Source organism: Trichoderma asperellum, chromosome 1, assembly GCF_020647865.1.
Source record: "Trichoderma asperellum chromosome 1, complete sequence".
In the NCBI taxonomy this organism is placed as follows: domain Eukaryota; kingdom Fungi; phylum Ascomycota; class Sordariomycetes; order Hypocreales; family Hypocreaceae; genus Trichoderma; species Trichoderma asperellum.
The window spans coordinates 1,067,235-1,087,800 of record NC_089415.1 but is presented as its reverse complement, the minus strand read 5'-3'; the positions used below and the strand labels follow the sequence as shown (position 1 = coordinate 1,087,800).

The 20,566-nt window shown below is 47.4% G+C and overlaps 9 protein-coding genes across 9 annotated transcripts; 7 read left to right on the top strand and 2 right to left on the bottom strand.

Moving 5' to 3' along the window:
• Nucleotides 1-559: 559 nt before the first annotated feature.
• Nucleotides 560-1,761, top strand: TrAFT101_000317 (uncharacterized protein; the record flags this gene model as incomplete). Its single annotated transcript, XM_024904310.2, has 3 exons — nt 560-636; nt 705-1,083; nt 1,147-1,761. 3 exons carry the CDS (start codon nt 560-562, stop codon nt 1,759-1,761), a joined length of 1,071 nt encoding a protein of 356 aa, XP_024764525.2.
• A 458-nt stretch (nt 1,762-2,219) lies between these two features.
• On the bottom strand, nt 2,220-3,851 carry TrAFT101_000316 (uncharacterized protein; the record flags this gene model as incomplete). The annotated part of the gene is made up of 1 exon (XM_024903238.2): nt 2,220-3,851. One exon carries the CDS (start codon nt 3,849-3,851, stop codon nt 2,220-2,222), a length of 1,632 nt encoding a protein of 543 aa, XP_024764524.2.
• Nucleotides 3,852-8,021: 4,170 nt separating this feature from the next.
• Nucleotides 8,022-9,218, bottom strand: TrAFT101_000315 (uncharacterized protein). Its single transcript, XM_024899251.2, has 3 exons — nt 8,645-9,218; nt 8,362-8,584; nt 8,022-8,295 (listed from the first exon to the last, which is right to left on the bottom strand). Exons 1-3 carry the CDS (start codon nt 9,158-9,160, stop codon nt 8,126-8,128), a joined length of 909 nt encoding a protein of 302 aa, XP_024764522.2. The 5' UTR covers nt 9,161-9,218; the 3' UTR covers nt 8,022-8,125.
• Nucleotides 9,219-9,891: 673 nt separating this feature from the next.
• On the top strand, nt 9,892-11,190 carry TrAFT101_000314 (uncharacterized protein; the record flags this gene model as incomplete). The annotated part of the gene is made up of 1 exon (XM_024904309.2): nt 9,892-11,190. One exon carries the CDS (start codon nt 9,892-9,894, stop codon nt 11,188-11,190), a length of 1,299 nt encoding a protein of 432 aa, XP_024764521.1.
• A 620-nt stretch (nt 11,191-11,810) lies between these two features.
• On the top strand, nt 11,811-12,995 carry TrAFT101_000313 (uncharacterized protein; the record flags this gene model as incomplete). Its single annotated transcript, XM_024899116.1, has 4 exons — nt 11,811-11,885; nt 11,943-12,551; nt 12,612-12,780; nt 12,859-12,995. 4 exons carry the CDS (start codon nt 11,811-11,813, stop codon nt 12,993-12,995), a joined length of 990 nt encoding a protein of 329 aa, XP_024764520.1.
• Nucleotides 12,996-14,203: 1,208 nt separating this feature from the next.
• On the top strand, nt 14,204-15,194 carry TrAFT101_000312 (uncharacterized protein; the record flags this gene model as incomplete). Its single annotated transcript, XM_066125980.1, has 3 exons — nt 14,204-14,211; nt 14,820-14,884; nt 14,950-15,194. 3 exons carry the CDS (start codon nt 14,204-14,206, stop codon nt 15,192-15,194), a joined length of 318 nt encoding a protein of 105 aa, XP_065982077.1.
• Nucleotides 15,195-15,797: 603 nt separating this feature from the next.
• TrAFT101_000311 (uncharacterized protein) lies at nt 15,798-16,984 on the top strand. The gene is made up of 2 exons (XM_066125979.1): nt 15,798-15,998; nt 16,085-16,984. The coding sequence occupies exon 2, from the start codon at nt 16,179-16,181 to the stop codon at nt 16,782-16,784; it is 606 nt and encodes a 201-aa protein (XP_065982076.1). The 5' UTR covers nt 15,798-15,998; nt 16,085-16,178; the 3' UTR covers nt 16,785-16,984.
• A 767-nt stretch (nt 16,985-17,751) lies between these two features.
• Nucleotides 17,752-19,093, top strand: TrAFT101_000310 (uncharacterized protein). Its single transcript, XM_066125978.1, has 4 exons — nt 17,752-17,949; nt 18,005-18,219; nt 18,274-18,361; nt 18,428-19,093. The coding sequence occupies exons 1-4, from the start codon at nt 17,910-17,912 to the stop codon at nt 18,442-18,444; spliced, it is 360 nt and encodes a 119-aa protein (XP_065982075.1). The 5' UTR covers nt 17,752-17,909; the 3' UTR covers nt 18,445-19,093.
• A 377-nt stretch (nt 19,094-19,470) lies between these two features.
• Nucleotides 19,471-20,104, top strand: TrAFT101_000309 (uncharacterized protein; the record flags this gene model as incomplete). The annotated part of the gene is made up of 3 exons (XM_066125977.1): nt 19,471-19,496; nt 19,679-19,782; nt 19,977-20,104. 3 exons carry the CDS (start codon nt 19,471-19,473, stop codon nt 20,102-20,104), a joined length of 258 nt encoding a protein of 85 aa, XP_065982074.1.
• Between the last annotated feature and the right edge of the window lie 462 nt (nt 20,105-20,566).

Genomic DNA, 20,566 nt, shown 5'->3' with positions numbered 1-20,566 from the left:
ACCAGAGTTAATCTCTATTTTCTTCGATAGTCTGGGCCCACCAACTGCACGCGGCTTCCGAGATGCACAACTGATATCATACTTCAACAAGAAGATACTTATTTTCGTCTCGCGGCAGACAGCCACGGCCTGCATCGCGATTCGAACGTTGTCTGGGAAATCTCGATTACAAAAGGCAATGTCTCTGCCCAAGTGCAAAGTAGGACAACGGAGAAAACAGCGGCTGGGCGTCTTTCTCCCATGGCCGAGATTCTGAGCCCAACAGGGACTCTCTTTTAGGCTCTTTGCTCCGACCCCAGTTCAGTTCACGGTTAATGGTTCGTGGCCCAACCCACAACGTGTCGGCTGCATGGTTTAAGCTGCATGGCTAGCTATAATCCTTGCCAAAGCCGTTCCGACTCTAGGAGGAGCTTGCGTGCTGTACAGTCGGAATTACATATAAGTATAGCTATGCTGCCAAATACTGGAGACCTCGTCGTGCTGTGAGGCAAGAGGAAAAGAGACTAGGAGAATAGAGCAACAGCAAGCTTCTCTCAGTTTCAGGCATCTATAGCCGACAATGCAGTTGCATTCTCTTGCGTTGGCCTCTCTTCTAGCGTCTAGTCAGGCCCTGGACACCGTCCAATATGCCGCATTGTGAGCTTCGCCTGCGCCTTTAATTGCCAACGAGTTAGTCGCTAACCACAGCTCTCCTTTCCGTAAAGCTTAGCTACAGCCACCTATTCCGTGGCCAACCAGCTGGGCTTCTTCACTGAGAATGGCCTCAATGTTATTTACAATCAGGTCGCCAATAGCTCGGCTGCTTTTGCGTCCATCCTCAACGGCGAATACGACATTCTGACCGCAACGGTTGACAATGCGCTCAACTACCGCTTCAACCAGAACCAGAACGTCACGGTGATAGGCCAATTGGATCAGGGCCCGGATCTTGTCCTCGCGTCAATTCCTTCCATCACCAGCGTCGAGCAGCTCAAGGGCAAGCCCATTATTGTCGATTCGCCCGTCAGCGGCTATGCGTATCTGCTCCAGGATGTTCTGGCAGCCAATGGATTGTCGCTTGCTAACAATGACTATTACTTTATGGTGGGTTTACAAGAAAGCATATTAGGGGCTTAATGGCTAATCATTTCTCTCCTTGCGCGGTAGACTGTCGGTGGAACTCCCCAGAGATACTCGGCTCTAGTCAACGAAGTCCTTCCCAACGGCACCGCTGTGTATGCCACGATCCTCACGTATCCTTTCACCGTTGAAAGTGAAGCTCTACCAAGCGGAGAAGCTCCTAACATCCTCGCTCGTATATCTGATGTCGTCGCTCCCGTCACCTCGAGCGCCTTCACCATTCGCGAGTCCTCGTTGAGCAGCACGGTCGAAACCGCCATCTTGACCAGATTCATGGCCTCCATGCATGCTGCTAACAAGTTCTTGCTGAATCCCAAGAACAAAGCGTGCTCCATCCAGGCGCTTGCCAAGCAATTGGGTGTCTCACAGGCGGTTGCCATAGAGGAATATGCCTCTGCAACCAACCCAGTGTCTGGAGAGATTTCTCCGCCACTCAACGACTTTACCGTCAACCAGACTGGCATCATGAACGACGTCAATATTAGGAACAAATTTGGCGGCTTCAAAGTTCCATCAGACTTCAACTTTACTGCAGCTTTGGTTCCGGGCACTGGCAAGCTCATCGATTATTCTGTCAAGGCTGCTGCCATCGCCGAGTACTACAAGCACCCTTTAAACGGCAACTGCACCACTCCTTGCTAGCAATAAACTGGGAAACCGAAGGTCGCTTGATTCACTCGTATGTTAATATTTTCATTATATAGAGAAATTATACAGTTACACAAGGACAAGTAACGTTTCGCCCAAACATCTACTCCCGTGTTCGCCTTGACAAAGTTTATTGGGTGGGAAATGGAATTACCAACGAACGCCAGATAAAAGACCATTCAAAAAATATTTCTGCCGGGCCCGTGTCCATCTCGATCTTTTTAAACGCAGCTAGTGGAGATAATAGCCAACCCGATAACATTTGTCTCTCCTTCGGGGACTCTTGCCCTCATGCCCAGTAAGCCGAGTACGCGAATCGAACTCAAAAGGGCCTTTTGATGTGCAGAAGGGATGGACAGAAAAACAGATGGCAACATGGTTAAGCAGCAATTAGGTGATAGAGAATAAGCGTCCCTGTATTATTGACTAATATAGGCCTTATAGTACTTCGATCAAGAAAGAACTTTCCTCATTTCTGTCCAGTCTTCATTTAATTCCCTCTCGTATCTATCAACCATGCCCTTTGATTGCTGGAGAGCTTTATTGTCTTTCATAGCCTGCAAGTCTTTGCGGTCAAGCCCTTCGTTGTTCTTAACATACTTTTGTTGGTCTGCCTTTGTTCCATTTGGATAGCAAAATCTCGCAACATGCGTGCTGACGACGCAAGTCGGCGGCTCCTGTATGTTATAAACTGATGGAGTGAGGTTCATGTATAAATGGCAGGCAAGTCTGTACCCAACTTCTATAACAATCCTATCAAAGCCAGCAAAGCCCCCGGGCGTCTTCATTTGGGCTGCTTTTTTGTCTCTTGGCAACGCCCTCTGTTTGGCACCCTGCGGTGTCTGGAACCCGGCCTCCCAGAATGGAGAGCCGAAGACGGTATGATCATCGTTGGGCTTGGACGTTCCGGGCTTGGATGCCCAGCGCTCGGATGTCACGGCCGCGGTTGTCTCGTGGCGTGGCTGGTCATATTGGATATTCACTCGCTTGAATTCCTTTTTTGCCAATAGTTTATGCCGCGACTCCCCCATCAGATTGCGCAATCCAATCGATACCGTGGGAATACCCATAAAGGTAAACAAATCCAGAGCACCGCTCCGGAACCCAGAGGCCATCTTGTAGTAGCCGTGCTTGTATGACCACTTGAGGAAGTAAGCCTCAAAGTCTCTTGCGGTTATTTTGTCACTCGGTTTCAGTCCATTAATATCGTTCCAGTATTCCCCAATGCCGAAACCCTTGAGTCCACATGTGAAAATGGTTATGGCCTTCCTTTCCTGCTTTGCTATGCCATCCACAATGTCCCAAATATCCTTGGTGGCGTTTCCATTGTCAAGCTCTGGGTAGACGCCCATTTTCTCTACAGGGAAGGGGTCCCGCGTACCGGTATCTCGATACATGAGGAGGATATTGTTTTTGCCGGCTTCAATTCCGGCTGTCTTCCATATATCTGCAAATTTGGCGGAGAGTTTTTGGTATTCGACTGATTTTTCGTTATCCAAGGCTTCACCAACGATGGCCATCCCTTTCACAATGTCCTGTAAACGCTCTGGCGCGCTGGCGATGAGTTCAGTTGAAGTCTTCTCGCTGTACGTGCCCAAGTTGAGACCTTTGATGGGGTGCGCAGCGCGTTCTTCTGCGTTGTAATCCTTTCGGTCGAGGAGACAATCAATCATGTTCTCAGGGAGTGGTTTCCTTCCACTCAACACACCATACTCCCACGGAACGACGAAAATGTGCTTTCCCTTGCTCAGCACGGACTCCGCCAAATATTCTTCCAGCTGATTTGTTTTGATCTTCGTTTTGTCTTGGTGATTAGAGTCATAGAGAACGATGGAGCAATTTTCTAATTGCAACGCGGCTCGCAAATGATACATGTCTCCCCGATGAGTGGCAGACATGACAAAGACGGGACCGCCATTCTCAAAGACGTCGGGAATACGAAGCGTTTGCGGCTTTGGTCTTGGTTTTTGCGTTGGCTTTGGCTTTTCCTCCAGCTTCAGCTTTGGTTTTGGATTTCTGTCGCCATTGGTTGCTGCGGTGCGGCTACCGCTCTTGGTGGTTGGTTTGCGACTAAAGAAATTCATTTTTTCAAGAGTGTTTCAAGCTTTGCGTGGCTACTGTACTGAGTCATTTATGGCTTCTTGTTACATCGACTTGATCACATATTTATACCTGAGCTGCGTGAAGCCACCACCATGTTTCGGACATCAGCTTCGATAATATCAGCTGCGGTCATATCGGCTGTAACCATATCAGAAATGGTAGTACTAGCTATAATAAAAACATCAGCTGTGGTAATATAATATTAGCTAAGAAAAGTGTCGACAAAAAAAGATTCTCGGTATACGCAGCTGTTTTTCACCATCTTTTCTCTTCCCGTAAAACGCCACATTACGTACCTGTAGTCAGTTCAGCTGACCCTTTTGCCTCCATTATGACTGAATAAACCATATTTAAGTAAAAGTAAGCTTACCACACAGTCAAAAATAGGCGAGCTTCGGTTGGAAAAGTGGTCTGGAGTATTTGTTGTTGGATGTGGCCTGCTCCTTGATGCAGTGGCAAATCTTCCATCGCACGGTTTGGCTAGACAAAACGATTTACCTTTTAATTACTTGACACGAAATGGATACACCACTTTCGGATCAATGCGATGCGATTCCTATTTACTTTGATATCCACCCCACAGAGAAAGAATTCCAACCAATTTTGCCACACACCAAAAGTTCAATGAAATTTTCCATCTCCATCCCTGTTACAAACAACTGAGCCGTTGCCATATTCCCACAGTAGTACTTATCAAAAAAAGAAGAATGGGATGATACCGAAAGTTACATTAAAATTTTTCCGAGACATAGACCCGAGGCGAGAGAGAATCCCAATGTAGAAGATGGAGGAGCCCAAAGCTTTCGGGAAAAACAATCCAAGATTCTAAAAGCAATTAGTAACAGGACTCCAATGAGGAGAAAGGGGGGGGAGAGGGAAAGCTAACCAGTGTGATGTTAGAGGTAGTAGAGATAGAAGAGACTGCACAAGGAGCATCATGTAAAATGGAACGTGGGAGTGAGACGTGATACTAAGTGCTTCTGTCAGTATCGTATCCCAAAGAGGAAAACCAGAGGCTGCCGTCTTACTTCGATCGGCTGTCGTTGTCGATCCGAGATACGCATGTGCGTGATGAAGGTCTCCAGGGTGCGGTAGTAGAGTGACTCTGGGTAACGCCGACAGTGTTTTGAAATTTGATATTTGGTTCAGCTGTCGTCTTTGCTTGAGCCGACGCCGCTTCTTTCCATCCAGGTGAACCATCAGTTGCTATCACGTTGTCAGCCTTGGGTCTCCGAATTGCGCATCGTAAATGTTACTTACGTTCACCGGGGGGCCGCCAAGGGGCAGTCAACAAGGGGGAGCCACCCCCTGCGCCCCCCGAATAACCCAAACTATAAGGACACAAAGGAAGAAGAAGAGATGGAGAAATTGGGAGAAGAAGGGAAGAAGAGAAGAGGAGAAGAGAAGAGTGAGGAGGGCGAGAAAAAAAAAAACTAAACATAAACTTGCTCATGACGCGTAATAGAGCCACGAGGCAGCAGCTCTTTCCTTTGAAGTGAATGCTGCATTAATGAAAAGACCGGTCAGCTGGCGAGTGGCGAGTGGCGAGTGGCGGTGGCCTCCGATGGCAGATGATGGGCATTTGCTACTGCCAAAGATATCTCTTACGATGAGGATCCTTGACCGCTGTTTCTCGGTGTCTTGAGAGGTGCGTCTTCATGTTACGGTCAAGCGGGAAAAGGCTCGAGTCTGGAAGACATACCGTAGTGTTTGGCGCTGATGGATATCATGCCACATACTCTGGTCTTTCTCTCGGTACTACCTCGATGAATTCTACAGTTCTATCTAAGTCTTTCACGCTGTACGCGAGCCAGTAATCGGACCCATTTGTAGTATGACCATCTTGAAATCGTAAATGCACTCTATTTGCCATGTTGCCTTCTTGTGATGCGCCTTGTTTACGTAGAGGAGGCACCGAGAGCCACTAAATGGGTGCTCAAAGCTCTGGATGTGTCACCATGATTTTTATGTAGGGCGTATAGAGCTAGAAAAAGATATCTGTTTGATACTCTAATATCTTTGTCTTGCGTGGTTTCGTTTGATCTGCGAATGTCTAAATCAACTCCATTGGATCTCGGCTGTATGAGAAACTTTCAGAGTTGCAGCTACCCACGCCCATCGTATCTTCGATATGGGGAGCAAACCCTAAATTGACTACCATAGCTCCATTTAGACGCGATGCCAGGCAACAAAGCGGTGAGACTGTCATATCTTGAAGCCCATAGTCGAGCAATGATCCTGTTCAATACGATTGAGTCATTATTCAATGAGTGACTGAGTACGAATGATTATATGCAGTAAATAGAAAATATAGCGCAAAAGGCCGTGATTGCATTTTCTATCCTCAGCAATCTTGGTTGAAATGATCAAAGCATTCCAAGGCATGTGAATTGTCATTGATTCCAGCTGTGTATGTTGCGTGAAACACGTGTAGAATTGCATCCAAGCATCTCCCGTCTCTTTTAACCGAGAATGTCTAATATCCTACCAAGCTCTTAACAATGGAAAAATGTTTTACCCATCTTGATCGATTTCCTTTTCTCAATGTCTTGTTTTTTATATATCCATGTTGATCAGATAATGGGTAGCATAGCGATTTGGAACCTCTGATAATGGCATTAGTACTACTATATTATCACAACGATTGTTTAGAGAGTGTCGTAGTTCTTACCTTGTTGAACGCAGTGCTCAAATGTGCTGCCAGGAAGAACAGGAGGCGGCCTTTACCTGGGTGGAGAAGATTACTGAAAGTAACGCGTTGCAGTTTTTAGGTCTGGCGTTGGCTTCGATCGCGTAGTTTTCTTCCTTAAATTTGCCACCGGTGGAAGAGATTTATCGTAAACGATGGGATGCTCATGAAGAAGGAGAAATCTCTTTATTCTCATACGAGGATCCGGGTTGTTCAGGGAGAGTGGAAATTGTTGAACATGAATACTAGCCATTGTCACTGTGTCAGCAAAGACCGTAATTCAGAGGTCGTATCATACATACCAGAAGCTGAACTTTGGTTGCCTGCCGATAGAAATAGAGCTAAGTCATGTTTCAAGTAGCCGAGTTTAGAGACGGATGGATTGATGGATTGATGGATGGTGCGTTGGGTGGTTGGGATGCGGGTTTGCGAAAGGATTTGGAAGTAGACCTTCCTGGAGACAAGAACTCCCCAGCGGCATGCTGCTGCTGCTGAGCCCAGGCAACAACAGCATCTGACGCAGACAGACGGTTCATGCCATGGCGAACCATCTGTCTACGTCAGTGGAGCTTTTAGAGAGCTCCCGCTTCCACCAGACCCGGCGACACACCATCCCAATGGGTTGATATGGTATCGCCGGGTCTGATGTTCTCTACACCAGACAGCCGAGGACCTTGTAGAGAAGGACACATAGATCCTTGGCCGTCTGATGTAGAGCCGGTGAGAGTTCCAAGGCGTGAGCACAGAAAGTTGGGCGCCCCGAAACTCTCTCCGAGTGGAAGAGGTCGCGATGGTGGATTTGTGAAGTTTTTAAACTTGGGAGTTGGAAAAAGCGCACACAAATGCAGGCAATAAAAAAAGAAGAAAAATTTCGGGATAGAGTTGCCAAAATACTGGGAGCCAATGAGCGGTATGTACGAATAACAACAATGGGCTTAGGGCATTGAAACAACTATTCTGGGGAGGACGTAGGTATGAACACACTGTAACAAGCCGAAATCGACAGCTGGCACGCACATGAGAGTACGTTACCAAGCTATTTTACCTCCAAGTCTTCCATTCCCACCACTATACTACTACCTGTAGTACGTTCTAAGCTCCTACCCCCCTTTTTTATGGTCTTTCTTGTGTATATTTACCGACAGTGTATGGGATTATACCTATCCTTGGGGTTGCCGCTATGGCGTTTCTCTCATGCCGTGGAGTCAGGCTACTTCCGCGTCCTCGAATTGAACTGGTGGGTAGAGACCAAAATTCAGCTCTCATACATTTTGTAGAATTATTAAGACAGTGGTAAGAACACTGGATAAATTTAGTGCAGTCAGAATGACATTTCCAAAGATTGCTGCGCTGTGTCGCCCAGCCCATCGAGGACAGTCAGCATACTTCTCGGCAGTGACATTTAATATCTATACAAGTGTAAAAATAGAGCATTCTCAAATCTATTCTAGTTTGAGGTTGAGTCTAGATAGGATAGAAAGCTATCATTTCGGAGTTTAGACATATGATTGTACCAATATAATACAAAGAACCATTCATTGGACCTTGGGACTTTTGACAAGTCAATCAAATGCCAATGACTCCTACGCGTAGGTAAGCTTGATCCTCTTCAATCTTCTTCCTCGCCTCTTCCGTCTTCAGCTCTTCCACATCCCATGCCGCCCAAGTAAAGCGGCCGTGGAGAAACTTGGCCTCTTCGGAAGTCGCCCAAACAGCGTAATGGCCGGGAAGATTAACTACACGCGATTGTTAGCGACCAGATGGAAAAGAAAAAAGAGGCTAGCCAAGGGTTTTGATCGTACCATCATCCCACGCAAAGGCCTCCGCTGGAACGCCGGCCTTTGCCACCGATTCCGTGTATATTATGCCAGGATGGAAGCTCAGCACTTGCATATCGTCTGGCAAGATTCCTCGGGCAATCATCTGCACCGTCATCGTTCCTGCGTTCTTTGTAGCACCATAGCCGGGATAGGTTGTGACGGCTGAGGGTTCGTGGATGGCCATGGTTGAGATGTTTACTAACGACTGCGCATATTTTAGTATACGACTCTTGTTACATTTCAAATTCGGGTAATGGCAACTCACCAGCTTCTGGCCGGCCGCACGCTTCTTTTGGTGGTAGAATCGATCGATGAGATCAAGGTTGGCGCCGACATTCGTCACGAAGCTGGGCCACAGCTCTTCATATCCGAGCTCCAACACGCTAGCTGGCCTATCCGGTATATGCGCAGCGTTAAGAACCAAGACATCGACGACAATGCCGTCGCTATCAAGTTGTGCCCAGGCTTTCTCTGTCGCCGATCGATCTGATGCGTCCAAAGCCTGGCCTACAAACCTTGTGTTTGGATGCTCCTTAGAGAGGGCCTTGACAGCCTCATTCAAGGGGCCTTCGCGACGGCCAGTAAGAATGACCGTGGCAGCTTCAGCCAGCGCAAAGGCATGGCAGATGGCCAGACCGATGCCTGCGGCTCCTCCTGTCACGTAGACGACGCGGCCTTTCTGCGAAAGTTCTGGGCGCGAAGGAGATATGGCCGCATATGGTGTCTTATGGAAGGTTTTGACCATGTCGGGCTTAGGGAAAATTGGAACAGGAACGGCCATGATGGTAATGTAAAAGAGAGAGAGGGTTGTAGACTATTGTATTAAAGGGCAGAGATGAAGTTGTACTCGATGCTTTGGCGATAAAAGCACATCATGACTGAGAGAAATGACTGTAGTATTTATGCCTTCCATCGTTGGATCTAAACTCCTTTTTTTTCCAAGTCAAGCCTTTTGATGTGATACATGAATCCTGATGCCTTAGACTGGCAGTTCTCAAACCCCGGGTTGGCGGATGTTTTGCGGATGGTTGAATCGCGTCTTTGCTCCACTGGTGCTGGGGAAGTTTTATTAGTAAGTAGTTCCTGAATGCATATGTAGGTAGCGAAACATGCCAAGAATCTCATCAACTTCCAATTCCTAATTGCACAAATAGATGGTGAATAAAACCAACCCAGTGTGCATTGCATCATTTGGCCGCTGGATGTTAATGGTAGCCAAGCTTGCTGGTTAGTGTAGGTTGAGTAATTCCCAAGTACAAGCGATGCCTAGTATTGTGCAGAGGTAATCAAGCATGGCTTTTCCGCCAATGTTCCGCACAATGTTCCGCAGCTGATTTCTACCACCCGTAATCTTCGTCCCCTTTTCCGCCATACAACTTCCCGCCATATACATACAGTTTCCCGCCCCAGACGAAACCCGAAGCACTTTTGAATTTCCAAGCAAACAAGGTACAGACGCATTGTAAACTGTCTCCGAAACAGCCCGCCGATAACAAAGCATTATCCGCAGCTATGGAGACAGCCATGGCTAAAGAGGCTGATTACGACCCTCGGCCACAATCAGCACCGTTTCAGCGGCAAAGAGCGTGTATCCCCTGCACTCAGGCAAAGCGACGCTGCGACAAGAGCCGTCCTTTTTGCCAGCGATGCTTGACCAAACAAATCAAGTGCCATTATTCGTCTCGTCGTCTCTATGCCCGCGGCAGAGGAGATGGGTCTTCCAGGGCAGAATCTACAGCTACAGCGTCGGAGCCTTCATTGGACTCATCAACATCGTTATTGTTCACCGAGGACGGGGATGCGCATGACGATGAAGACCAAAACACTTCTCAAGGTGATGTTGATGTGAACAATCGCCAATTGTTCAGTCGTCCTTGGTTTCTCAAAGCTGAATTCTGGGTCATCCACCATCAATCACTTCATACGCCGCCCTCAATCCGCAGCTCTGCCGTCCAGCAGTACATTCGCTGCATCAAAAAATGGCTTCGACAATGGGTCGACTGCAGCCATTGCCCCATCGTACATGCATCTCTCTTTGCCGAGACAGGAATGCCACCATGCTTGCAAGACGCATATGCTGCGCTGGCTGTCTACGGCAATAAAAACGAACAAAACGAACATGTAGTGATGCAGCATATCCAAGACAAAGCCGATGCGCTCTTGGAGGCTAACGCGGAAAACAAAGATCCTCTGGTTGACATGTTTGCCTCGTCAACGCCTCTTTCTACCGGCCAGCACCTGGCTAGAGTTCTGTCTTTGTTCATCTATCAGTTCATCCGCCTCTTCGATGGCCATATTCGCCAGCGAGCTTTGGCCGAGAAGCAAATTGCGGTGCTGGAAGCCTGGACGACACAGCTTTGGGAATCAGCAACCCTCGACGTCACTCTACATAACACGTTTGGCGGCGAGTACCTGGCTGTTGAAGACAAAATGGACATGGCTAACCACTTGTGGCGTAACTGGATCGTGATGGAGAATGTGCGCCGCGTCTGGATGGTGTGCACGTACACACAATGTATCTACCTCCTCACCCGCGATGGAACCGTCACCTGTACCGGAACCATTGATTTCACCGCTCGGCATGGTCTCTGGGATGCCACTTCAGCGGCGATATGGCTGCGTATGTTGGAACAGAAGGATCCTTTATCTGTCGTGCCACATGATTCGGATTGGCTGCGCGAAGCAACGACAATCAAGGATATCGACCCGTTTAGCATAGTGAATATGGGTTTGGGGCTGGATTCGGATAAGATGGATGCTTGGATTGCAAACACGACGAATATGCGTCTTGAAGCCTTGATGGATGCGTAGTTGGCGACCAGTCGCTGAAATACAGAACTTTGAACAAAACAATTTGGATAATGCGCCGCAACTTGTCATCCATGCTCAAAAGAAATGAATTTCGGCAAACCTTTTCTACAAACCAAGATTCGAAAATGAGGCGTCGAGAGCGGCCGCTCGCTAGTGCACAAGCGGCCGCCTGAATCCCGATTGCTGGGGAGCCCTTGTGTCAGCCAATCTTTCTACAATAGGATAGGAAGCTCTTTGGGAAGCATATGAATGCTGATTAATTTCGAATGTGTCGATGGATTTGGAAAGAAACAGTCCATGTCGAGCGGACATAGGTCAGCGTTGTTATCTTGAATCCGTGTGACGATATCGACTTGGCTCTTTCCAAACGCCGTGATTGGCGCTGCATTAGATCTGAGGCTCTATCCAGGGCGGAGAGTTTCGGAGAAAATAAGTCGATCACGTTCCCGAATTCCATTTAAAGCTGTAACTCGACTTTGACTCGATAAAGAAGATTTCGGTATATAAGTGTATATAACAGGCATGTTGAGCCAGAGACCTCTCTCCAGACGATATTGTATTGCCATCGTCCATACCGACTTTTATCCACATAATCAAGCTACATAGCAACTGTTGGCGTCATGGGTGTTCTGACTCAAATGTGGCCACCCAAACCGGCCTTCACAGAGCATAATTTGGGCAACTTATCGGACAAGGTGCGAAACTGTCTGTGTTATCGTCATCTTTCGATCCATCGCTAATGTTTCACACAGGTCTATATCGTTACTGGATCCAACACTGGCGTTGGCAAAGAGCTCGCGCAAATCCTCTACTCCAAGAACGCGTCGGTCTACATCGCAGCCCGCAGCCAAGCAAAAGCAACAGAAGCCATCGACGCTGTTCGAACCGACTGTCCCTCTTCGACTGGACGCCTCGAATTCCTCGCCCTCGATCTATCCGACTTGGAAGCTGTTGCAAAATCAGCCAAAGATTTTCTTAAAAGAGAGTCCAAATTGGATGTCCTCTTCAATAATGCTGGTGTGATGCATCCACCACAAGGATCAAAGACAAAGCAGGGATATGAACTCCAGTTAGGTGTGAATAACCTCGGCCACTTGCTCTTTACTGAGCTGTTGACGCCATTGTTGGCCAACACAGCCAGAAGTTATCTTCCATTTTCGACAAACGCCACAAGAGTCGTCTGGGTGAGCTCACTATACTCAGAAATGGGATCGCCCAAGGGAGGATTCGATCCGGACAACATGAACTATGAGAAAAAAGACGAGGGCACCTTCTATAAGTACTCGGTTAGCAAAGCTGGCGTATACTATCAGGGAACAGAATACGCAAAGAGAAACAAAGACAAAGGAATTATCAGCGTAGTAAGTGTCAATGTCCAGATGAACAAAGCTCGCACAGTGCATGCGCTGACAAAGAGGCAGACTGTCAATCCAGGAAACCTCAGATCCGATCTCCAACGGCATCATGGAGACGGACTGCTGAAGAAAATCAACAAGAAGGTACTTTTATTTCCTCCAATCAACGGAGCGTATTCGGAGCTTTTTTGTGGCCTTTCTCCAGAAGTGACAACAGAGAAGTCTGGAAGTTATGGTACGCGTCATTTTACTAGTTTAGTATTTTTATGTTTTTTTTTTCTTACATCGGACGCTGATTATTGTTCTATTGCAGTGATTCCATGGGGACGAATTGCCAAGATCCGAGAAGACATCGAAAATGGTTCTCGAAGCATACAAGAAGGGGGAACTGGTATGGCTGAGAAGTGGTACGACTGGTGTTTTGAGCGCATCAAGCCGTTTATGACTTGATACAGCTGGATTATAATAATATCATGAACTTGAGGCTGTACAGAGCTCACGACTGGCTCTTGAATATCCTTTTATTGTACCCTGTAGTTGGGCGTTTCCAGCTAAGTGTTGAAATCAGGCTCAAGCGTCTACAGGGGTAGGTAGATGTACGCTCCAAAAAGCAGCACTTGGATAATTTTGGTATTTACATTAAGCTGAACTCCATTTTTCGAAAGATTTATTGTTGTCGTGCTTCATTTTCACCGTTGGCCGTGAAGAACTGATGTCCGACCAACTAGGGTGGGTGAAGCCTGCGCCATCCATCCGCTCCACCTTGAGCCTATAGATATGAAAAGATGGAACGGGAAGCTTTACAGCTATTTACAGCGCCCTGTCGCACCAGTATTGCATTTAAGAATGATTATATTGGCTAATTGGGATGTATTTGGCCAAAATTTAGAGCATATCCCTCTGACAACATTCCCCCTGGGGGTAGATCTTGATACTAGCAAGATATTAGTGTCAGATCGGTATTTTCCCTGAGTAGTGATCAGAGCACGTATCTTCAGTAAGGAGGGTATGTCTAAGCGCTTCTTTGATTTCAAGTTAGTGTCCCTGTTGAGATAGAATATGACGAATCTTCAAGTCTGGCAAACCACGCTCACCACTCATCCTACTATGCAAAATTGTTTGTCAATTTGGAAAAGCGAATCTCGCGCCCTTTTGACATACTACCAAATACATCAGTAGCATGATTTGAGCGGATAAAATGTTATATAACAGCTACAATATGTACCAAATTTCTACGACTACGGCATGATATCCACAACTTGCTTCATATCATGCCATACTACCTAGATGCAGAGGAACAATACCGCGTCATCAAAAATACAGTGCGTTGTACTGCTCTTTGACAGCTGTAGAGTGGCACTGATTGATTCTACACTGGATCATGATAGCTGGAACACATGTTTGAGATGGGTACCTAGATTCACACAGAACTGCAGCCCAACAAAGTGTACTGGACACCAGATCCGTTAATGCCAACTCAAATTCCTTACTTCTTACATCTCTGACCGCTTATTGCATTCATACTTTGGCTATCAGACGTCACTAAGCGAGAGGAGAACGAATGAGGAATAAGAATATGAGGAAACACTGCATGGATGCCTGGGGCAACGGCACAGTGAATCATGAATGACGTGTTTATGCATCTATTTTGAGAGAAAATGAGCAAGTATCTTGTGACTTTCCTTCGATTCCCTTCTACTGCTTTCCTGGTTCCTCACTTTTCTCTCCTCCCCCCTTCCTTTGCTCCTTTTCCTCTTTCCTCTTCCTCCCCTCTTCTTTGTATCCTATAAAACAGACATCCCCCTGGGAGAGATGTGCGAAGAAGACTCTCTCTCTTACACAACCAACGGCCAGCCCAGCGGGTGGTCTATTGAGGCCCAGCTGGCTGGCCGGCGGTTTTCTTCGCCGTTTCTCCCTCGACACTGCCGACAAGTCCTCGGCTAACATGGAGGCCGTGGCGGCGCTCCATCTGCGCCCTGAGCTTCTCCAGAAAGCACCAGAAGTGTTTGGTGTTGAAGCCTACTGTGGTGGTCTCAGCAAACCCGCAGGTCTCAGCAAACCCGCAGCCTTCAGCCAACTTGGAGGCATTGTCCCAAAGCACACAGCTACTGGAATGGCACCCGCTCCTGACAACACTTCTTTTTCCTTTCTTCTTCATTTCTTCTTCATCTCGTACGTCTTCTCTCACGTCGAGCACGAGAACCAAACTCCTCCAGAGGTATGCCACTTCCGTTCCTTGCCTGCCTTGATTCTGTCTAACTCTAGAAATTGAAGTTGCGGGACAATCAATGTTTTGCAACAGTGGCCTGGTAGCAGCATTTACACACCATCCAATAATGGTATGTGCTCCTGAGGCATCAGACCCTCATCAGTTGGGCGTTCAACTGACCAGAGTTTCTTCCAGTGCCTGCCTTCATCCTCAGTCCTATCCGAGGCTTGTCGTGGTTCATCTCCCTCGCGATTGTTTTATTTTTCCTCCAGCTCACGTCAGAGAGTTTACACAACCACCTTGTCATGTTCCACATCACAGTCACAGTCATTGGTCCATCAGTCATTCAGAGTGCTGGTCGAGGTGGGCTACGGGACGACAGGAGAGTTATTCGGGAGGTTTGGCGGGATGGTCTTCTACTCATTCGAGGCCTCATTTGATATATTTCTCCGTTATTAGGGTGTGAGTGGCATGACCAATTTGTTGCGATGAAGTTTGTGGGAGGGAGGTCTATTTTATTGCCACTTCGTTCTGTTCAATATGTCTTTTCCTTCTACAGTACTAGTGAGTGGCAGTCCTTTTTGGTTGAAGTTGGTTGGCTGCGTGGGATTTATGACAATGGAATCATCTAATTTCCGACCACTTTCTGCATTGTTGATTGTCTTTGCTTGGCGTTTGTGAAATTTGTGTTGCGCTTCTGCAGAGTTCTATGCACTTGGTTGTGATCATGAGGTGGTTGGTTGCGCTTTGCAGTATTGTTGAACTGGAGATTTGGCTATCTAGCCTGCGGCTCTTCTCCCGGAACGCCAGAAGCCAAAGCCACCAATGGTTATACACAGACGTAAGATGGCATCGCGAGCTGCGCAAGGTCATGGCGGATTGATGGCTGTATTTTCCTATCGATTTGGTAATCCATCCGTCGCCACCCGCCAAGTCCAGCACCATATCCACCATATCTGATGGCTAAGCAGTAGCAGTGATTTAGTGTCGCATTTTCCTGCTCACCGAGTGAGTCATCACCAATAAATAATCAAGACTGCGATTATAGAGTGCTTCATTGCCATTATCCTCACTTGGGTGGCTTCTTTGAGTAGAGAGGAGTGAAAAAGATATATTTGGAGAGATATACGGCGTTGAAATGCATTCTCTGCATGTTATTATTCGTTTCTACCGCTTCAGAATTTCTTAGTCGCTGACCAAAGGCGAGGCGTGGCCCACTCATAAAGACAAGGACAGTAAGACAAGTCAGTATGGGGGAAAATGAACACTATTGAATCGGACTATCCGATTATTTCGGACTTGGCTAACTGTTCAGAACCTAACTGAATAGCCCACCAAGAGCAGCCGCCTCTTCATCAAGAACAAGAGCATTGTCACCATTAGCATATGGTGAACGAAGAAAGTACAAGAAACAAAAATAGAAGATGCCGCTTCAACTTCGCCCCAGCGATCTCGAAGATCTGCCGCTGATAGTGGAAACATACTTTGAGGCTTTTGCCCAAGACCCAATCCATCAGCGCTTTGCCCCAAGAGGGACCAAGTCGGCTTACGACTTCTGGTATTCGTCGCTGGAAGCCGAAATGCGCGACGAAAACAACCACTTCCTCTCTGTCTGGAACGATTCTACCACGCCAGAGACATTTGCGGGCTTTGCCAAGTGGATTGTTCCAGGGGCGCATCCAGAGCCTCTTCCGCCAGTGGAAGCCTGGCCCAGCGATGGCGACCAAAAGTTTTCGTCGTTTTTCTTTGGGAGGCTGAATGACATGCATCACGAGGCTATGGGAGAGCGGCCACACTGGTATCTCGAACTTTTGGCTGTCAAGCCCCAATTTCAGGGCAAAGGCGCCGCAAGCTTGATGCTAAAGTATGGCGTTGAGAAGGCTGACGAGGACAAGGTGGAGTGCTTTTTGGATGCATCTCCTGCGGGCCAGCCTATCTATGAGAGATATGGATTCCGAGTCGTACAGACGGATACTTTCTTGGAGGGAACTTACATCCAGTGCGCGATGAGAAGGGACGCGAAGAGGTGATAATTTTCCCGGCGTTGGCAGTCATTGGCGTCGTCGTTGTTGTTGTTTCTTGTTATTGGGCCTTGTGCTTCTTCATTTATCTACCAGGAAAAGAATTTACTGTCATGATATGAACGAATGGAATATTTGAGCAATGTTATTGAGATTTTGTACTTGGAATACTGATGCAATACGAACATTTGTCGCGATTGTCTTGATTAGACAATTGAAGTCTAACTAGGGAGAGGAGACATATGATGAGGGGGTGCACGATTCCTCCTCAAGCCGAATATCGTACTCTACACGACAGAGCTTTTCTGTGTTGCTCGCTCTGATACTACCAAGGCGACTTCATGGATGAAAACAATAAGAAAGTTGGCAATGACAATGGGCATGTCTAGAAGTAGAATTACTGGCTAACCATCGTATCAAACTTCTGTGCAGAGGTATATTGGCAGGACTGGAATACTATCTGAACTTTATGCATCTTCACCATGACAACAATGAAGCTAACAAGAGTATCAGACGAGATATGACAAACTTTGACACGTCATACAGCGGGATTTTGATGGAATAGGAGCAGTGACCACCACCAGTTCTGGGGCACATCTGGACTGATTAACCTTCCCAGAGATAGCTTCATTACGTAGAAAACACTATATTATGGAAGAAGGACCGTCTCTAGACAGAAATAAGCTACGAGCTAAATGGCTTGACCGACAGTTTCAAAGGCAATAGGCGAGTCCTCGGCGATGCTGTAGGTGGCCTTACAGCAAGTGCTTAGCGGTGGAGTGGATCGGGGCCGCTACCACCCAACAGCTGCTGTTGTCTCTCTTTCTTCTCCTACGCACCCCGCTCTTCTTCTCTTCTTCTCTTCATCTTCATACTACTCTCCCTCTCTAATATGCTCTTCTGGTATCTCCTACAACGCCAGCCAGTCATGGATTCGTTCTCTTGGATCTCCATTTCAGCCCCCCTATGCATCGGCATTCCTTGAGCTGAAGCCAATACCTATCATTCCTCTCCTTTTGTCCTTTTGGATTCTTTGTTTTGACCTTGCTCCTCTTCCTTTGGTCCTCTCACTTTTGCACTACTCCTGTTAGATGGTATCATTCTGCCTCGCAACCTCACTGCGCATCTGAGCTCATGCAAATCTATCGAGGCTCTCAAGCATTGTTCTTTCCAGGTGTGTGATGCAATTGGCTTACCGTGCTGTATGACAGTAGCTGATATTTGCGCAGCTTGCAATGTTTATTCATCTTCAGGATATGCGGTAGACTCTTTGGCGAGATCTTTGCATCTCCACTCGAGTCGGGGTTCTCCACTGTGCAGAGCTCTGCTTTTTGGAACAGCAATCAGAAAAGATCGTGGTGTATACTCGGGATCGCAGCAAGCCGCCCGTCAAGGCGTCCGATTTCAATTCTTCTACAAGCTTCAACTAGCTCTTTTGATTCGAGTAAGTCAAGCCAAAAGCCCTTGGTTCAATTTCCTCTATTGACGCGTGTTGTAGCATCTATTTGTATTTAAATCGTCTACACACCCACGGTCGAATGGTTGCCTGGGAATGGGACCGAGAACAGAAAACCATGTGTATGAGAGTGAGTCTCCAATTCATCGAAACGATAATCTATCTAGATCCAAAGTTCCAAATTGACACATAGCAGCAGATTCAAGACGATGAAAAACCACAACTAGTTTGGCGGGTGATCTAATAGAGGTCCAGCCAGCCGTTGTTGGTTTCTTACTCTGGAAACACGCTCTCAAATCCCAGCTCCCAACAAGCCGATTTCACGGCGAGAGACTGTCAAGAAAAAAGAGAGTTCTACTCGGGGTCCCCGCCGTCGTCTCCGCGTTCAGTAGGCGTTGTGGCGGCTGGCTGGCTGGCGGGGGGTCTATGAGAGGCCCCAGTTGGCCAGCCGTCGCCTTGCCTACCAAGCAGGTTGGGAATCGAATGTACAAGCATAGACAACCGAACTTGTGAATACCCTTCACATCTTCCAAACGTTGCCGAGCGCTTCAGCTTCAAGGCATCAAGAGTCGAAGATGTTACTCATCCTCGCGATAACATGTTTCCGACGTCGCATCTTGATACCGCCAGCGGCCGTTACCCGCCACACGCCTTGCCGGCCGAGAAGAATCTATTCATGCTACGAGACGAGAGGGGAAAACATCAGCTGGGAGGAGAGTTCTCATAAAGAGCCTTGAGACAGAAGAGATCTGGTGGAGAATTGATGAGGGTTATCCGACGATATTCGGCTGGAGGATAGCTTCAGGGTAGCTTCAGGGTAGCTTGAGGGCAGCTTGCACAAAGAGAGTAGCTTGGATCAAAAGGGTCTTCTCATCATGATTTCTCTTCTCTAATTGGTATATCAGGTGTCCAAATGCGGCTGCTCTGTGCTTTGACGGTCCCAAATAGATAGTCTGCAGCCCTCGTTGCCAACTTGTGTAAGGGAAACTCTGGCAATTATCCCCCCCATCTTATCCTCGTTCCACAGGCATCCGCTCTGATACGCCTGATGAAGCTCCAGTTTAGCATGGACCAGGACCGACATTTTTTTCTCTTAGAGGATTCAGCCAAGCCGCAACAACTATCGTACCCTCTTGAGTCCGTCAGCTGATAGAAGCCACCGCCCTGACCAACTTTCACAGGCTCATCTCGCTGCTGGACCATGTCCGACTTATGGCTGCATATCCAGAAAAGTCCGAAATGGAGCTCTTCACGAAATGGAAGATGTGAGTAGACCTAAAGTATGGAGCTTGATGGTAGGGTATTTGATCACTAACTTGAGTTCTAGACAGAAAAATAAGAGGTCTATATCACGCCGAATTTTCCTTACCGCTCGTCGCAGCGTAGCCTCCTCGCGCCCGCGCAGAATCTTCTATTAATCTCTAATTTACGTGTTCGCCATCACTAGCTTGCCATCTACCACCTCAGGCTTCTTCATTATTGTCTCCAAGATCATGTTCTCGGAGAAAATGAGCCGCAGTCTACAAGACCAGAAGAAGATAATGTCTGCTAGTGAGAGAGTTCTTTTCCCCAAGTACGGATGAGATTCTTAGGAAAATTGATGCAGATCGTCCCAAAGGTAATCAGCTGAAAGGAAGACGCACAGCAGCTTCCATTAGATAATGTCCAAGCCTTGAATAATGCAGAAGATTTGAGTGGATTTGAGCTATACAACTTGGTAGAATAACCACTAACCTAAACTCTAGATATCGAGAAAAGGGCCCGGGCAGCGGCATTCTCTTCCACTGCTTTCACCAGCTTTGCCTCTTCGCCAATTGCTCCCAACCCCACTCCTAAGCCCAGCAGCTCTTTGCGGAACTTCAAAGTTGGCTAATGGTAGATTTCCATAGCTGCGGTAGTGGCAGTGCCGCCTATCGCTGATGGCAGCGCGGAACTCAGTTCAAGAACTAAGCACTGCAGTGGACGATGTTGTTTTGCCGCTTCCGAGGATATCAATTTCGGTGTAAGTTTCATCTTTCTTTAGCATATAATAGCAGTCGAGGATAAGAGCAATCACATTTAACCAACTTCACAGCCTGTTGCAATTGATTCCAAAGCCACCGGCGATATCATCCTCAAAGTCGCAACTATACTCCACAATGTCCGTCCCTGGCTATGTTATTGCTTCCGCCCTGGCCCTCGTCCCAGACGCCATCTTCTGGTTCCTCAGTTTTACATGTTGGGGCTAGCTCGTCGAGTCCACGCGTCTACCGCCTATTAGCGCCTTTATGACTAGTTGTGCTGCTGGTCTATATATATCGTTTAGGCCTAGTCGGCTTACATCCTTGCAAACTCT

Bases quoted from the DNA above. Each gene is read 5' to 3' on its own strand.
- TrAFT101_000310 (XM_066125978.1), top strand. From the start codon at position 17,910: ATGCAAATCTATCGAGGCTCTCAAGCATTGTTCTTTCCAG. The intron at 17,950-18,004 runs GTGTGTGATGCA...ATATTTGCGCAG, and splicing joins TCAAGCATTGTTCTTTCCAG to CTTGCAATGTTTATTCATCT. The intron at 18,220-18,273 runs GTAAGTCAAGCC...CGCGTGTTGTAG, and splicing joins AACTAGCTCTTTTGATTCGA to CATCTATTTGTATTTAAATC.
- TrAFT101_000315 (XM_024899251.2), bottom strand. From the start codon at position 9,160: ATGGCCGTTCCTGTTCCAATTTTCCCTAAGCCCGACATGGTCAAAACC. The intron at 8,585-8,644 runs GTGAGTTGCCAT...AAATATGCGCAG, and splicing joins GTGCGGCCGGCCAGAAGCTG to TCGTTAGTAAACATCTCAAC. The intron at 8,296-8,361 runs GTACGATCAAAA...AATCGCGTGTAG, and splicing joins GGCCTTTGCGTGGGATGATG to TTAATCTTCCCGGCCATTAC.
- TrAFT101_000311 (XM_066125979.1), top strand. From the start codon at position 16,179: ATGCCGCTTCAACTTCGCCCCAGCGATCTCGAAGATCTGCCGCTGATA.